General features: G+C 39.4%; 1 protein-coding gene across 1 annotated transcript; it reads right to left on the bottom strand.

Annotated features, from left to right (window-relative positions):
* Positions 1-579: 579 nt before the first annotated feature.
* On the bottom strand, positions 580-4,767 carry LOC126801949 (very-long-chain aldehyde decarbonylase CER1-like). Its single transcript, XM_050529447.1, has 10 exons — positions 4,708-4,767; positions 4,327-4,544; positions 3,958-4,193; positions 3,086-3,305; positions 2,371-2,743; positions 2,153-2,260; positions 1,547-1,747; positions 1,338-1,433; positions 855-1,028; positions 580-744 (listed from the first exon to the last, which is right to left on the bottom strand). Exons 1-10 carry the CDS (start codon positions 4,765-4,767, stop codon positions 580-582), a joined length of 1,851 nt encoding a protein of 616 aa, XP_050385404.1.
* Between the last annotated feature and the right edge of the window lie 14,453 nt (positions 4,768-19,220).

Here is a 19,220-nt window from a genome sequence, read left to right as displayed (position 1 = left end):
TGCCATCAAAGCACGCAGACCCCTGATGCATGGGGCATGCTGTATTCTCAAACGCCTTGGAGCAATATGTAACATCCGCTATAAGCATTTACACCGTATCAGAAACGTACTCCACCCACCGGCCGAACCACCAAGCCAACAGTGCTTAAATGAGTTCAATCCATACCAACGGAAAGCCTACTTCACAACTCTGTCATAACCGATCGATCGAGGCGCTAGAACCACTGAACTACTAGCCGGACAGTCCAAAGAGTGCATGAAAACTGAAGTCAGAGTCTACGAACAAGAATACCGCTGTATCATCAATATTGAATGTTAATAGTAATATTCTTCCCCTTAAATACAGCAATATGATTGAGAGAGGTGAGAATCATAGTCAAACGGTAATATATGAATACATGAGGTAGTGCACATATTTAGGAAATGCTCAGCTAGGTTGAAGACACGATGACTGGCTAGTTTATATATGGGTCAAGAACTACGTACTAGTACAGTTGAACTTAAACTAAAACAATAACAAAATGAACACAAGATACATTAATTGGGTAACGCTTTCTAGGTGAAGAGGTGATCGACTGATCAATCTTTGGAGATTAGAGGCTGAAACCCATGCCGAAGAGTTGCTTTCCAAACTTTGTCAATGTTGGACATGGTGTAACCACACTCGTGCTCATTCCAACCTTCCAATGCATGCATTATTCCTGCTATGCGCCACGCACTCATCACTCTCCTAGGCAGCCAATTCTGATCACAGTATATAACTAAACTTTGGTTAACTAATATTTCCTACTAATTAATCAGATTAATGAACGTAACATAACAAAAAATTCATTTTTGGTTACTAATTTGCCCACCTCACAGGAGTAAACATTCTCCAGAGACTTGGGGATCTTCATTGCTGGTGTGTGGTGGTAGAAACAGTCTCTGCGAAACTGTTGTGGGGGAAATTGAGAGAAAGGAACAAATATTGTTCCTTTTGGTGCACTCACCTGTTCTTGTTTACTCAATTCATCTCCCACCAGCCAAACCTGCATTGCATACAGTTCTAGGTGAAATATGTTGAATGCAATTCTACTAAAATATTTGATAGACAATTTAGGTTTGAATATCAATCCCATCTCCCACAAACAATTATTTCTCCATGTAGCTCTGAAGTTTAAACCCTAATTAATTCTTAGAAAAGTAGAATCCCTTTTCTACGTACCGAGAACAATTGTAAAACAGAAATATATTTCTTCAACTAATTTGCTATGGTTACTAAACATCCAGGTATGAACAGATATAAAGTTATAAACAAGGGTTTATGAAGTTGATGTCGAGAGCAAAATTTTCTTTACCTTTTGAGCATAGCTTCTGTCATGAATAACTTTACCCTCTGTAGTATTTAATGATTTGGTGAGCTTCAGATACTCAGCCTTCTGTAATGTAACTACCTAAAACAATTTTATCCAAAATGAACCTCGTCAGGTCTGTTAATTACATAATATATGAATAATACTATGAAGCAATTTTTAGTTATATGAATTAGTAATTAATTGACATATACCTGCATATCCCTTTGGCACAAAGAAAAGGCAAGGGCATAAACAACTTTTGTGAGGTTGCCAGTAAGGAGGACCTGGGTTGTCCCTTTCGGAATGCTGTTAAGAATGACAGCCACAGCTAAGCTACTCCCATCCACCACCTTTATTTTCAGTCGTGGATTCCTTTGCACATATATACCACCGTAACTATTGAGCCCCTCACCCTGCAGTAATCGAAATATATGAAAAATGGGATCAAACAATATTGATGTAACCCAGGAGATTCGTATATACATATATCAACCAAATTAATTAAGGATCCTAAGGGTTCATTTGAGATGTATGTATGCAATATGGCCACTTAATTAACGTAGCATCAAGATCTTAATGATAGCGTTAGATATTTTTACCCACCTAGCTATACGTACCTGGCTATAGATAAGGTTACAAATAAATGACACACACCAAATATATAAATTCATGCACAGTAAGTCAAAAAGATTAATTAAGGACATCAGTGAGCTTAGATAAATTGGGAATAAAACGTGAAATCATTAATTAAGTGAAGTGATGGAAGAAATAATAGAGATCTAAACTGAAACTTACGGACTCTTGCACACTATAGTTACCTGATTCAAGAGACCTAAACTTATAACTTTGGCACCCTTTTGCTCAGCTTCAAGTATGGCATCCTCAATCGCTCTGTTAATGGCTTCATTTTTCCATGAGAGTGAGTACTGCAACTCACATATAAAGGTAGCAAACAAAATAACATTATTCACTGGATTCGGATTATATCAACATGGTATCAATATAATATAGAGCATGAAGTTAAGTTGCTTCCCACCTGCAAACTATATTTCGGAATAACCCAAGTTTGTAGTCTGTGTTTATCAAACCGCTGCCTCTCAATAACAAATGAACCGCCAAATATCCGAGTTAGCATCATGGACCATAATGTCACTGGCCACAACAGCCATAAGTACCAGGTTGAAGTGTGTGGATTAGAGGCCAAGGAAGCAAATGCCAGCGGGAGTTGGTAGATGGATATGGCTGATGGTAAATGGGTTAGATGCACCACATCAGGTGATTCCCCTTTCCTGAGTGAAGATTCATGTAGAGTTTCACCAGACTTGTCCATGGTACCATACATGTAGTCATAGATTGGCATGAAGAGGGAGTAATTGGTTCGAAACTGTGTGTGATGCAAAGAGTGGTACCTGCAGATCACACACGTTAGAATTATACAGAAGCAGCTGCACTGATGCTGAATTAGAAGGCGATTCAGCACTGATCGATAGTTGCACAAAAATTATTTTTTTAACAATGAAGTTTTACGATCGTTTTATACTTAACAAAATAAAAATGTACAATAATTTGATACTAGCTTATCAACCAGGAAAAAATATCAGTTGTTAATTAGCTAGTTCAACTATCTGGGTGTCTTCTTCATAATGTAGGTAGGTGTAGGACTTATGTGTCTATGCGCAGACACATTGAATTACATCAATTAATTAATACTTATACAAAACAGAAAAATTGTCAGATTGAAGAAAACTTACGAGGGAGTATAGATGAGATACTTAAGAGGAGGAATAAGGGAAAAGATCCAGTTTGGAATGAACTCGAAATTGCAGTGTCCCAAGTTGTTCATGAAGTCGATATAAGTAATGTAAACAAAATAGGATGTGATGGAAGCTGTCCCGATCCACAGAGTAGATATAATTGGTATTGCAAAGAGCATGAAATATGTTATGTGCTCCGCGAATGGGTGAGTCACAGCTGAAATATACATAGTCAGTACTTAATACTTGTTATTAATTGCAATTACCTTCTCCCTGTTATTATAAATTAGGAGCAAAAAGAAAAAGTCTTTCTTCGTCTTGATAATAATTATTATTATTTGCCAGATTTATATGAGATAATTAATCAGACAGAACTAAGTAATGCAGCATAAATAACCAAATATAGGCTCCGGCCGTTACAGAGTACAGTACAGACAAGTATGGGCAAACAGCTACTAACCCCGTGTAGGGTAAAACACAATAATCTACGTACTAAGCACATGCATCTATTCGTACCGTACGTACGGTTAGTAAAGTAGAATTAAGTTGACATACCAAACAGTGAAAAGAGGGATTACTGATTATTATCTTCTTCTTCTTTTTTTACTTTTTTTTTTGAGTAAAACCTAGGGATCATTAATATTTTATCAAATCGATCTATTCAAGATAATGATATTATGCATGTTCTGCTGATCCACTATTTGTAAAATATGTAATCTATATCGGATAGTCATACATTATAGAATAAACATATCAACATTGCTTATTACTAATAAGATGAGCTTGAATATAACTGATCGAACAATACTTACTTTTAGTAGGTCATATATGACAAAAACATGTTATTTCCATGTTGGGAAATGTCTTACAAGTAATTGGCTCAGTGACAATGGAAGAATGATGATGAGAATGGTAGCGAGTGTATAGGAAATGGTGATGAAGTGCTCTGTGTAACCAGTAGTAGAGGTACTCGACCGGACCAGCATGAAGCAGCATCATCATGACCAACCCATCTCCCCTCCAAATTGGTAGGTTAGTTTTAGCCCTGGGCAGGATGCACCTGCCCAAGTAGAACAGTATTCCGTTGAATATGATTTGATCATCCCTGTCAGAAACAAATCGAGTTCAAATTTTAAAAACAAACGTACGTACACTAACCCCATTACTTCATTTTAACACATGAGATTGAGTCTTAAACTCTTAATTTAGTTCAAGTTCGCTGCGCAAACACCAGTTACCAATCTCTTTCTCTGTCGACTTGTTCGAATTCGAGGCCCTTGTCAACGATTGCTTTGCCTCTTGCAGTTTGATAGCGAGAAAGTGAAATCCACACCTGGTTGTGGAGCATCCTCCACAGCAGAAATGGAAATACGAGGATGTAAAATAGATCTGTGCCTTCGTTTCCAAACATGTGCAAGTATGTGCTGTGAATCACCCAAGGAGCTAACACCACGTACTGCAACAACAACAATTTCGATCAACCTCATCTACAGCATTCTCACCAAAGTAATCGACAGAGTAATATCATACCGGTAATATATAACCAGGCCATAATCTATAGAGAGATATACAATATATAGTAGCCAGCAAGCATTCACATAGAATAGGGAAAGGCAGACCTTAAAGCTCCCCAGAGGTGTCCATGGCCAGTCAGTAAGAATTCCAGGTGTGGAAGCCATTTGTTTGTTTCTGAGTGATGACCTCTATATTGGGCTTCGATCAGAGGTTTTTATATAGAACGTATGACGATACAAGTGCATTGGTAATATTAGAATTTTTTGTACGTAATAATACTTATTCCTAGAATTGTATGTTAATTATCGATGAGATTTTGCAATGATACAAAATTAGCTTGATTGATTAGGGTCAGTAAGTTCCACTAATTTAAGGTTTTGTTTTGTCATTTTGAGGGATCCTTTGCTTGTAGGATCCTTTGTATGCGTGTTTGAATCATATATTAATATCGTGATTCACTTTTCAACTAACTAGACCGTTGAGGCCGGCTTCGAACTATATAGATCAATGGACGAACAAAATTTATCCTACGTAGTGCGTACCCGATTTGATGTTTATAATTGCAAATCTGAATGTTACCAAAAAATAACTATCAACTTGACAGAAAAGGTTAGTGAAATGATATATACCCATGTAGACTCTGAGGACTCTGGATCCTTATATATTCAAGAACCGGGATTGTAGCAGAAATGAGGTTTCTCATTTACTCTTAATGCAGAATGTTAGATGCGTAATTAGCGTATGGTAACCTATTATATACGAATTATAGGCCACCCAATTATTAAAGTGAAGTGAAGTCAAAACCTAATGAATCCGAGGTAATCTATTTGGATTCATAGAGGTCAGTTTTCCTTCTTTAATTCTTGGCATCTAAATTTATAGTTAATATTTATCTGAGATTAAGTACAAGTACATAGCTGTTGATTGAAACATTTTAAATCATCAATTAAGCTGAAAATTTCAATGTATGGACGTAGTCTATCAATTAATTATCTAACTGATGAACTTAATAGTTAATATGATAAAGAAATGGAAGAAACTATCGTACCCTTTTCAAATTTTATAGGTGAAACGTCAAGAAATAATGAGCACAATTTTTGTACATACATGTCCTTTATATCCAAGTATCAGTATTATTACTATCCTTCTTTGTTCCCGTATAGTACAGTGTTACTGTTAGCACCCATCATTTTCTATATCAACCTCTGAAAAACAACATATATTATGTCTTGCAAACAAAAAGATTAAAAAAAAAACTTTTACGGGAAAATTTATAAAGAACAAGTAAAAAAGGAAGCTAGGGTACGTCGATCTAAAGAAAATGTATGATACATAATGGAGCAAGTTTTTCTATTTTGGTTGAATTGATTGAAACATGTAGAAGATGGCTACTTATACAACACAAAAACGGCATAAGAAAAGAGGTAAGGCTTCTACCTATTTAGTATGGTATGGTTATGATTTATGAACGCTATATAGATGATTACAAGCTAGAGAGTATGGCACAAATTGGTACACCTACTGCAGTATTGTACTATGTCTTCTTTTTTTTTTTTGGGCCAAACACCATTGCAGTAGAGTATGTGCGTTCAACTAGTTATTATGTATGAGAGCTGAAATTTACACCCAAAATTATAATCCACATTCCAACTTTTCTCATTTGGTAAAACTTTTTTTATAAAGAGACAAAACTTGAGTGGATAAAGATGAAATTTAAGTTCCTTATAAAAGAAACATAAAATATGAATTGTAAAAAAGAGTGTAAATTTCAACTCCCTTATGTATATGTGTATATGATTACTTACAAAGTAGTTGTTACATAGGATTATGAAGAATTAATAGTTATTCCATTGATATGGAGTCAGATTCTGCAGGCTACGAGTTTTATTTGAAAGCATTTTATATGTATATGGAAATTCTGTTACACTTGCACCTGGAAAATCCATGATGTGAGGGGAACACATGAAAGGTCTATTCCAGATGATATTCAGTTTTTATGGATGTGAAAGCCAAAGTGTTATTTCTGTGACTCTTCTCACCTAATTTATCAAAACGCTATATCTGGCGAGTCGACCACTTGCTTTTTACGCTAAAACAGTAAAACTAGGTTTGTTCAAATTTTGCGCATCAATTTGCTCACCATCAAGTCCACCTATGCATTGGCAAATACATGTTTACTTTACGTATGGAAAGAGTACTACATCTATATTGATGATTGCATTGGTGAGCTAATATGAACTCTAATTAATTAGTCACAACCTAATTTTAAAAGAACACGATTTTCATTTGCTGTACGTGTGTCATGCATGTTACTAGCTTTGTCTCAGATGCAATAACGTAAATAAATACATTGTTAGAATTGGCTTTCACGTAAAGTTTCAGTAGAGCCGTAAATTTGTTAACAGAAAACGCATTGTCTTGCGATTTCTTAAATTTAAGAAATAAGTCATAAAATGAAAACATTATCAACCATGTTGCACTTGTCAATTCAACCCAAGACATGCCTGAATTTATAAGCGAAATTCTAACGACTCTAATGTAACAGAACTTGGCATCTTCTTGAAGCAACTTTATACTTACATAAACCAAACGAATAATAATAATAATAATAATATCAACAAAAAATCAGGTGAGGCTCGAGACCGAACGAGTTGATTCTTATGTTCTTACGTATACCATTCCTGCTGGTACCAAAATTAAATGAAAAAAAAAACGGGTAGGAAACTATGGTTCTTCCATACATATACTGATGTACTGATTCCTTATACTAGTCATACCAATAAATTGGTTCAGTATACCCCTGAATCAAATAGGATTCCTTCTTTTTTTTTTTTGGTAATGCAAATAAGATTACTTGATGGATTGATGTATCGGTACACTAATGTATTGTAGACTAGTTTGTTAAAATTTAGCATGCACCTCCTCTCGCATGACTTCTATAAACAAGAATCAATGCAAAAACTATGCTAGCCAACAACTTGCTGCTTGATGTGCAAGTTAATTAGATTTTATATAAGCTAAAAACCTAGTTAGGGAGTGTTGGCATAGGCTTATGCGTAGTCATAATCAGCGCGACTATTAGCACATTTAAGCTCAAAAGCAGCTCAACCCCGCAGTACGAGCATGGAGCCAGGTATGTCAGTTGTGCAACAAGCCGTCCCACGTCTCAAACCAACTACGGCTGAGCTCGCATGCGCGTCTCAAAGGAAGCTCCAGACAACACCCCAATTAGACCAAGTCCCACATCAGAGGATGAGTGAATGATCTACCTCAACTCAACTATTAAAGGTCAAACCCTTGTGATAGGAGCACAAAGTGTGACGTTCTTAGTGTTTATATGCCCTATTCTTATGCTTTGTTACTTCTTATTTAGTTGTTTTAGGTTCATATTTGTCATTGGTATGTTATAAGTAGAGCTATTTCAAATTGAATGATTTGATGATGAAATTGTGCTAAGTGTTAGAACTCCTTATTGAGCTAGGATTCCTTACTCGACTAGGACTCTACTTTCCTATTTTCATTATTTCATATTCCTTAATCAACGATTTCTTTTCAGGAAAGTCAAATCATATTTGGAAAGGAAGTAGAGTTGCCGAGTTGCATTCCTAGTTGAACAAGGAAATCATATCCGAGTTGAAGAATGAGAAGAGGAGGCCGGCCTAGCTACTCCTAGTTGGACCAAGATTGTTGCCGTGCAGCCCTTAAGTGATCTCCCTATTGGACTTGGTTTCCTACATCAAGTTGGATATGGAGTACATAAATCAAATCCATAACAAAGAGGATTTCAGTTTCCCAATTGGTTTCTATCTCCTTATGGGACGGCAAGAGGGCTTCCTAGACTCCTATATATAGAGGCTCGGCCTCTCCATTCAGATCATCATCAACCTTACACACAAACACAAGCCTAGCTCTGCCAAATTCATCCTTCACCCTTCCAAGAAATCCTAAAACCGATTCCATCATTCCCCACCAATCAATAGCCTTCAAACACGCTTGTGAAGAAGGTTTCATCCATAGAAGTCTCGGCTACACTTGTGGATTGCTTGATTTATAAAGTGTAACCATGATTCACTCTTGTTTAAATTCGGTTTTGGTTTTATTCTTGTTCTTGGATGAAGCTTGCGATTTGTGTAGTGTAATCTTGTTTCAATTTTGTCTATGAAATAGCTACTTGATTCAATTTGTATAAAGGATTCGAAAATTATATTTTAGTTTTATGAAGTTTCTGTTTTGGTTTCTGCCGAGTTGTATGTATGATCAATTTAGATTTCTAAGTTTTATGACTATGCTTGTAGCATGATATTTAGGTTGTTGGATTAAAGACTTATGCTATGAACGTGTTTATTCATTTATATGTGATTTTCGAATTGCATGGTTGTTGGTTAAGTAAGTGACATACTTGATGAATTCAATGTGCATGGCTTTGGAATTACATGATGAAGATGAACATGTTAGATTTTGATTAAGGCTGCTTGGTATTGATCGAATGTGTTAAGTGTCTATGTGTTTAGGTTGCTGCTTAGAACCCTAAATGCATGATCCAACCTTAGTTGTTTATGGACTAGTCTCGGCATGATTCTAATAGGAAGTCATGAAGCTTGTTCGATTTCTTTTATATGAGTTTTTTTGGTGATTGTTTATGTGTTGGTTGGTTGATCACATGTATATAGTTTAGGTTTTACTTACTATTTTTATGATTCAATCCGAAACCTATATCTACCTTTTATATCTTTATGAATTCGTGTTAAGTGTTGTGATCCTAAGCCCTGGCTGGATCCCCGGTTTGTGAACGATACCCTCTTGCTTTATACTACTAATGATGTGTTCAGGGTTAAATATTGATGTCGAGTAATCGAGCATTCATCACCTTGACCTCCTAAAGTAAGCAATCTTGACCCTACACCGTTACTATGCCAAATTTACCATTCGGTTGACTTATGCGTCGGAGAGTTGAAGACCATGCCGTCGTGGTCTCCACTCTAACGAGTTGTACTATTTGTGGCAAGAACGACATCAAGGAGCACATCAAGGATCACATATGGAGTAGTGGAGTATATTGTCTCGGCACAGTATACTACATTAACATTGACGTCACTCACTGTAATCCTTACTTTCCCCAAGTGCGCAGTCGAGCGTCTCCACGATCAAAGGGAGGACATTCGGCTAAGGCAACGCGCAACGACATGAAATTCAAATGTCCAAGCACGTCTATGTAAAATTAAAAGCTCAATTAATATTTATAAAGCCACCGCCATGTGCACTTGCGCAACGTCAGATGACTCAAATGCCAATCAAAATGGATGCCCCAAAGCACCACTATGGGCACCAATCTCCTCACTTGCTGATAGAATCATTGCGGTGACCAACACAAGGGGAGTTTCAATTCACTTTGCACACCCGAGCTTCTGCAACAAAAAACCCCAAGGAGCATTTATCTCAATATGGCGATGTCAAAAGCAGTGAGTTCGAGCGCAATCCGCGTAGCTGGAAAGGGCAAGCCCACAACACCATGAATTCCCGCAACGCATGGGTTCCCCGCAACACATGAATTCCCTCACAACATCATGAATCCTCCGCAACAATCCTTGCCCATCACAATGCTTCGTCGGAAGGCTCTAAGCCACTGCGGGGACTGTCGTAGTTAATGACGTGCGACTACCATAATGCCACAACTCTAGTTGGCGCGCACTGCAACAACTGCGATGATTCGGCCTTTTGCTCAGGACACCCATGAATCCACAACAACAATGAATTCTCTACAGCACCATGATGAGTTCCCCGGACGCAACGCCACGAATCCCTTGCAGCAACCCTTGTCCAGCACCCTGCTTCGCCGCAAGACCTTAATCCACTGCTAGGACTTCAGCACAGCCAGGTGCTAGATGAGCATAAAACTAGTACGCGGAATGAGTCGAAACAGAACGCAGCATCCCGCTTAACACTGCACCGCACTCAATCCCACACTGCGCCTTACAAATTACAATGCCGCACAACTCAACACTTAGCACTTCCACTAGTGCCATCACAAAGTCAACATGCAACACAGCGCTCAACGGACTGAACGGAGTCCTACAACGCAAATGCAGAGAGAAGTCCTCTTTCAGCTTTAATAGTGTTATCTAATGAAGCATGATTACAATTAACATGCATGCAAGATGACTACCATCTACCATGTTTAATCAATTACATGAGCCACGTATCAATTTCATCATCTATATATATGTTATGCACACATGGCTTCAATTTATACCAATGTATATTACTGGACCGTCATGAAGAAGGGGTCAAGAGATGATGCGTACACTCGTGTCGCCCTACTTACCAAAGCATACATAAAAGTATAAGCTGTTGGTGATTTCACATACTAATCACTGCATCTTGTTTGGAGGAGTTATCCTGTGTTGCGGACAACACAAGTGGAATACCCCGAATATTTGGGTTCGAATTGTATGAATTCATGGATATTATTAAATTTGGAAAATTGAATAAATCGCATTTTTCACTTTCTCGACGATGTCAAACAACACAGAACCGTCTTCAGAAATTTAAATTGGAAAAACTTTACGTTTTGTGACTTGAGAGTGGACTTCTATTTTCGTCATTCGTTTCTAAAAACTTCCTTCACGAAAGTTCTAGAGCTCGTCGATACGAGTTCATGGCCACGTCAGGCATCTTAATCGGACGTCGTTTGTGGAAGTTATCGTCGATGAAACTTGGTTTCCGATTTTGACCACGTCAGGCACCTTAATCCTAAAACAAAAACCCTTCTTTCTCTCGCTCTCTCTCTCTCTTCCCCGCAGCCCTCTCTCCCTCTCGACCCTGACCCCACCTCTCGATAACCTTCTTTGTTGATCTCACCGCACCGGCCACCGTGGCCCTCACCGCCGACCCCAAAGGCACCGCGTGGTCCTCAGCATCAGCCCATGTACTCGACATGCCACCTCATGCCGCATCGGAGCTCGATCGACGATTCGAAGATTTTGCAGAAACCCGTCGCCATCCAAGCTTCTTCTCCGGCGACACCAGAGCACGGGGCTAGCCATTGGGAGCTCAAATAGCGCCGCCACCTCACCCTTCACGTATTTTACCACCGTTGGCATTAAAGCTTCTCCGGCGACTTCCCAGCAGTTCTAGGGTTCAATATAGGTATGGGAATGTTTTAAATCGTTTGATTTACATGTTGTGTGAAGAATGTGGTGGTTTGTGGAGTTTTGCAGGAGGAGGAGGGAGAGCTCGTGCCGCAGCCTAGGGCAGTTCGTGAGGGCGAGTGGAGTGGTGCAAGAGGCAGCATTAGGCTATGGAAGGGAGGAGGAGAGGAAAGAAGTGGGTTTTGGGTGGCCACACACGCGATTGGAGGGGGCGCGTGAGCCCCACGCGCAGCTACTGTGGGTGGCGCGTGAGGGCCACGCGCGGCTGCCTGAGGGTGGCGCGTGAGCTCCACGCGCCGCCACGTAGGGCGGCGAGTGAACAGTAATTCCGAACATTAATTTTTTTTTATAAAAGTAATTTCTATATAGTAAATGGTAAAAGTAATTCATGTACAGTAAAAAAATGTAAAAATAATTTTTGTACAGTAAATTGTAAAAGTAATTTCTGTATTGTAAATTGTAAAAGTAAAATTCTGAATAGTAAATCGGTGATGAGGATTTACGTAAACAGTAATTACAATGAAACAGTACATTTGTGTACAGTAATACGTAAACAGTATTTTACGTGAACAGTAATTACGTTACAACCGTAATTTCCTGAACAGTAAACAGTAGTACTGATCCGGCATCTGAGGTTTTACGTAACATTTCTAACCACTGTATTATACAACTAGGTGATCGACAAAACTAGTGAAGGAATTGCTTTCAGTATTATGGAAATTACGCTCAGAAAAAATAAGATGAGTAAATCTCACTATGACAAGTCTACCACACTACCATGGGTGGTGATTCATATTTACATTTTATTTAAAAGATCGAACTATGACATGTATATGATATAGTGGGTTGTGTATGTGTATAAATGGTAAATACGATACATATATATGGGTTGTTATATTAAATACTGTCACATTCTTATTTTCAAATGAGTTTATTTATGACACCAATATTTATTTTATTTGAGCATGAGTCGCTTGGTTGTTGTACGATAACATGTGACGATTGTATTGTACGTGATTTTAACTTTGTGTCATGTTTAAACGATTTCTGTCTTCGGACGTGTTGGCAGTATTTGAACCAAGCCGTGGCCAGGTGACATTTACGATTCAATTAGAGCTCTAATCTGTCTGCCGGTGTTCCAGGAGATACCAGGTTTACCTCCTCGAAGAGGAGTGGATTTTTGCATTGATGTGGTACCCGGTACGGCACCAGTGTCAAAGACGCCTTATAAAATGGGGCAGAACGAGCTTAAAGAGTTGAAGGTGCAAATAGATGAACTATTGGACCAGTGTCTAAGCCTGGGGTGCACTAGTGTTGTTCGTTAAAAAGAAAGATGGTTCTCTGCGGTTATGCATGGACTACAAGGAATTGAATAAGGTGACCATCAAGAATAGGTATCATTTGCCTAGGATTGATGACTTATTCGATCAGCTTAGAGGGGCTTCGGTATTCTCTAAGATTGATTTGAGATCCGGTTACCATCAACTCAGGGGGAAGGAAGAAGATATCTCAATGACGGCTTTCAGGACTAGGTATGGACACTTTGAATTTGTTGTCATGCCATTTGGTCTGACAAATGCATCAGCTGTCTTTATGAGTTTGATGAACCAAATCTTTAGCCCGTACTTGGATGAATTTGTTGTAGTGTTTGTGGATGACATTCTGATACACTCCAAGTCTCAAGAGGAGCATGTGGTGCATCTGAGAATTATTTTACAAACACTAAAGGAAGCGAGATTGTATGTCAAACTCGAGAAGTGTGAGTTCTGGAAGAAAGAAGTTAAGTTCCATGGTCATGTAGTCTCAAAGGATGGTGTATTAGTAGACCCATCAAAAGTGGAGGCAGTGAAGAGTTGGTAGTTTTCTTGGTTTGGCAGGTTACTACCGAAGGTTCATTGAACGGTTTTCTAGTATTGCATCGCCGTTGACCGAGTTGACTAAGAAGGATGTTCAGTTTGTGTGGACATAAACATGTGACGAGGCCTTCAACAAACTAAAGACTCGATTGATTACGGCTCTAGTGCTGACAATTCCCACTAGTGGGGGCGACTATGTCATTTATAGTGATGCTTCGCACCAAGGCTTAGGGTGTGTGTTAATGCAGCATGGGGATGTGGTTGCGTATGGCTATAGACAGTTAAAGGTCCATGAGAAGAACTACTCCACTCATGATCTAAAGCTCGCTACTGTTGTTTTTCCCTTCAAGATTTGGAGACATTACTTGTATGGTGAGAAATTTCAACTTTTTTCTGATCATAAGAGTTTGAAGTATCTGTTCTCACATAAATAATTGAGTATGAGGCAGAGGAGAAGGATGTAACTCCTTAAGAATTATGACTTCACCTTAGAGTATCACCCTGGGAAAGCATGTGTGGTGGCCGATGTCTTGAGCAGGAAACTGAGGGGTATGATAGCTTCTCTTCTGGTTCAAGAATGGATTATGCTCGAAACTACATCTGAGTTTGATTTGGTACAATCAGGAAGAGAACCAAGGGTCTTTCTTGGTAGTTTGTCAATGCAACCTACATTAATCCCAAGGATCATTCGAGGTCAGGCAAGAGATAGATTCTCACAAGATAAGTTGGAAAATCTCGTAGTAGATTCGCTAGATGAATGTCCAACTGAGTGGAGAGTTGGATCCGATAAATGTTTGAGGGTTGGGACAAGATTGTGTGTCCCAGATTGTACTGATATTAAGGAGGAGGTCCTTCGCGCAGCCATTGATCTCGTTATACAGTACATCCAGGGAGTACCAAAATGTACAAGGACCTATGTAGGCAATTCTGGTGGAACGAGATGAAGAAAGACGTGGCATAATTCGTATCAAAGTGTCTTAAGTGTCAGCAAGTGAAGGCAAAACATCAACGATCCGCTGACATGTTGAAGCCATTGACTATTCCTCTTTGGAAGTGGGAACAAATATCTATGGACTTTGTGACTGGACTGCCTAAGTCCAAGAAATGTCACGATGCGATATGGGTGATCGTCAATCGATTGACGAAGTCGGCACATTTTCTTTCCAGTATCAATGAAGTACTTAGTGGATATGCTAGGGAAGCTATATGTGGATGAGATAGTGAGACTTCATGGAGCACCTATTTCTATTGTTTCTGATCGACATGCACGTTTCACCTCAAAGTTCTGGGGTGGTTTATAGAAGGCTATGGGTACTACCTTGGATATGAGTACTGCATTTCATCCTCAAACTGATGGACATACAGAAAGGGTGAATCCGGTGATGGAGGATATGTTGAGAGCTTGGATTCTTGAATTTTAAGGAAGTTGGGAGGATCACATGAGGTTGATTGAGTTTGCCTATAACAATAGTTATCATTCTAGCATCGACATGACACCTTATGAGGCCATTTATGGTAGACCATGTAGATCACCTATCTGTTGGGCCGAAGTTGGTGATGAAGCACTAATGGGCCCTGAGGTAGTTCAGGAAATCTCGGAGAAGATCTCGATTATTCAAGATAGGATCTGAACGGCACAGAGTAGACAGAAGTGCTATGCAAATTTAAAGAGGAGACATCTCGAGTTCAAGATCGGTGACCACGTGTTTCTAAAAGTCTCACCTATGAAAGGCATAGTGAGATTTGGCGAGATAGGAAGGTTAGCTCCGAGGTATGTTGGGCCCTTTGAGATTCTTGAGAAGGTAGGAGAATTGGCCTATCGACTAGCTTTACCTACTATCATGTCTGGCGTTCACAACGTCTTCCACATTTCCATGTTGAGGAAGTATGTACCAGATGAGTCGCATGTGATTGATCACAGGTCCATAGAGGTGAGGGAGAATGCCACCTTCGTTATTGAGCCGGATCGTATTCTGGATAGATCTACAAAGAAGCTTCGTACGAAGGAAGTAGACTTAGTTAAAGTGTTGTGGAGTCACCATGAAGAGGGCGATGCCTTTTGGGAGTTAGAATCAGATATGAAGACAAGATATCCGCAGTTGTTTTTTTAGTAGACTACTGAAATTTCGGGACGAAATTCCTTTAAGGCGGGTAGAATGTAATACCCCGAATTTTCAGGTTTGAATTGTATGAATTCTTGAAACTTATTAAATTTGGAAAATTGAATAAATCGTATTTTTCAGTTTCTCGACGATGTCAAACGAAACGGAACCGTCTTCGGAAATTTAAATTGGAAAAACGTTACGTTTTGTGACTTGAGAGTTGACTTCTATTTCCGTAGTTCGTTTCCGAAAACTTCCTTCATGAAAGTTGTAGAGCTCGTCAATACGAGTACGAGGACACATCACGCACCTTAATCAGACGTCGTGTGTGGAAGTTATGATCGATGCAAGTTGGTTTTCGATTTAAAAAAAAAGTATAAAAGGGGCTTTTAGGAAACTAGGGTTTTCTAAAATAGAAACCCTTCTTTCTCTCTCTCTCTTCCCTGTAGCCCTCTCTACCTCTTGACCCGACCCTCCCTCTCAAAAATATTCCTCGCCGATCTCACCGCACCTGCCACAGTGGCCCTCACCGCCGACTCCAAAGGCACAGTGCGGTCCTCAGCGTCAACCCCTCGACTCGACACGCCACCTCACGCCGCATCGGAGCTCGACCGGTGATTTGAAGATTTTGCAGAAACCCGCCGCCGTCCAAGCTTCTTCTCCGGCGGCACCAGAGCACGGGGCTAGCTCATCTTCGCCGATCCTCTCCACTGGTGCGACCTGCAAGCTATTGGGAGCTCAAATTGTGCCGCCACCTCACCCTTCACGAATGTGACCGCCGTCGGCATTCAAGCTTCTCCGGTGACTTCCCGGCAGTTCTAGGGTTCTTCCATTCTTTGTAAAGGAGGCTAACTGCTTGCTTGCTAGGAGTTTTAATTCGTTTTAATTCGTTTTAATTCTTGTGTGTAGATTGTGGTGATTTGTGGAGTTTTGGAGGAGGGGGAGGCAGCTCGTGACGCCGGCTAGGGTGGCGCGTGAGGGCGAGTGGAGTGGTGTAGGAGGCGGCATTAGGCCGTGGAAGGGAGCAGGAGAGGAAAGGAGTGGGTTTTAGGTGGTCACGCGCGCGATTGGAGGAAGCGCGTGAGCACCACCTGTTGCTATTGTTGGTGGCGCGTGAGGTCCATGCGCCGCCACGTGTGCTAGCGCGTGAATAGTAATTCCAAACATTAATGTTTTTTTATAAATGCAATTTATGTACAGTAAATGGTAAAAATAATTCATGTACAGTAAAAATGTAAAAGTAATTTGTATACAGTAAATTGTAAAAGTAATTTCTGTATGGTAAATTTCTGAATAGTAAATCGGCGATTAGTATTTACGTTAACATTAATTATATTAAAACAGTACATTTGTGTACAGTAATACGTGAACAGTAATTATGTAAAAACCGTAATTTGCTTAACAGTAAACAGTAGTACTGATCCGGCATATGAGGTTTTACGTAACGTTTCTAACAACTATCTTATACAACTAGGTGATTGACAACACTAGTGAAGGAATTGCTTTCGGTATTGTGGAAATTACGCTCAGGAAAAATAAGGTAAGTAAATCTCACTATGACGAGTCTACCACTCTACCCTGGGTGGTGATTCATATTTACGTTTTATTTAAAAGACCGAACTATAACATGTATATGATATAGTAGGTTGTGTATGTGTATAAATGGTAAATACGATACATATATATGGGTTGTTATATTATATACTGTCACATTCTTATTTTCAAATGAGTTTATTTATGACACCAATATTTGTTTTATTTGAGCATGAGTGGCTTGGTTGTTGTACGGTAACATATGAGGATTGTATTATACGTGATTTTAATTTTGAGTCATGTTAAAACGTTTTCTGTCTTCAGATGTGTTGGTAGTATCGGAACCAAGCCTTGGCCGGATGACAGTTATGATTCAGTTAGAGCTCTAGTCTGTCTGACGGTGTACTGCATGAGGAGTAACCGATAGGTTACCTGGGTCTCATGAGTCCCCATATTTTTGTGATATTGGGTAACAGATGGGTTGCCCAGTGTCTGACGGCATACTGCATGAGGGGTAACTGATGAGTACCTAGGTCTCATGAGTACCCGTATTATAAATATAATTTGAGTAAACAGATGGGTTGCCAAATGTCTCATGAGCACTTATATTTTCAGATATTATTAGACATCCAGATGTGCCGTCTTGTGACTTATGAGTGCATTTATAATTATATGTTTTCAGTAGTTTCTCTTGTATACTATGCATGTTATACTGTTGATTTACTCATACGAGCTACAAAGCTTATCGGGTTTGTGTTTACAATCCCGGTGCACCTATTCAATGGTGTATGGGATAGTTCTGCAGGTGTGGATTAGCAGAATTGGAGGGCCACACTGAATATTTCGAAGTTTATTATTTCTATTTGTGGTGAGGATTGAGAGGATTTTTACATTTTTATTTATTATAATGTTTGAATTATAAACTGGTTTTATAATAATCAAATCGACTGAGATGTACTATGAACTCAGTTATGATACGCTGTGAATATAAGATGATTTTGATTTATTTGAGATTGTTTTAGAGTTTTCATGGCTTCGATTTCGAGTTTAATACTTGAAATTTCGGGGCTATGATAACAATCGCCAACGCAGCAACGTTGCTTGAACTGAGGGGACTGCCGCAATAAAGTAATCATCAATTCATCATTCCATCCCCGCCAGGAACTTTTCTGCAGTGTTCCAAGAAATTTGAGTACGCCAGAACGCATAGCTTCCTTCAAGAAACAACGCAGGAGGCAACGCAGCGACATAACTGCCGCAACACCACAACTCTAGTCTCTTCACTTACTGAGAGCACAACTACAAGCACAGTGCATAAAAGCGAAAGCCCATTTGAGTTACAAGCATAGCGCATCAAGAAAACTACAACGCCGCAGCGCATCGTCACCTTGTACTTTGACTTATACCATGCTTTATTTGTCAAATTTTAGAGATTCACAAGCATGTTCACAAAGTGCTAAACGGTACAAGCACGCTTACTCCAAATACTTGCCACGTATATGCTTAAAGAATGTGTGACACACATCTAAATATCAAACTTGATTGTGCTACTAGATTGTGCTAACGAAACTAGGAATTATTCAAATCATTGTTCAAGCCAACAATTAAATTTCTTATGCATGTTTTTTCAATAGACAATGGAAAATACGAAAATCTCAGACATCACGAAGTCCGAACCACTTTCCTCGCCACAGAGCGAGAGACTTAGCCTTCATGGGCCCAAAGACGTCCTACGCGTAAAGTTCACTATGCTATGACAGACGCACTACGCTTAAAGACATCCTACGCGTAAAAGTTCACTACGCGATGACGGACGCACTACGCTCAAAGACAGACTCCAAAGACGTCCTACGCATAAAGTTCACTACGCTAGGACGTCTTTGGATGCTCAAAGATAGCGTCCAAAGAATTTCTACATGTAAAGTTCACTACGCTATAAAGGACGCACTACGCTCAAAGACAGCGTCTAAAGACGTCC

This window comes from Argentina anserina, chromosome 7 (genome assembly GCF_933775445.1).
Source record: "Argentina anserina chromosome 7, drPotAnse1.1, whole genome shotgun sequence".
NCBI classification, from domain to species: Eukaryota; Viridiplantae; Streptophyta; class Magnoliopsida; order Rosales; family Rosaceae; genus Argentina; species Argentina anserina.
This window is presented reverse-complemented; position numbering and strand designations above follow the sequence as displayed.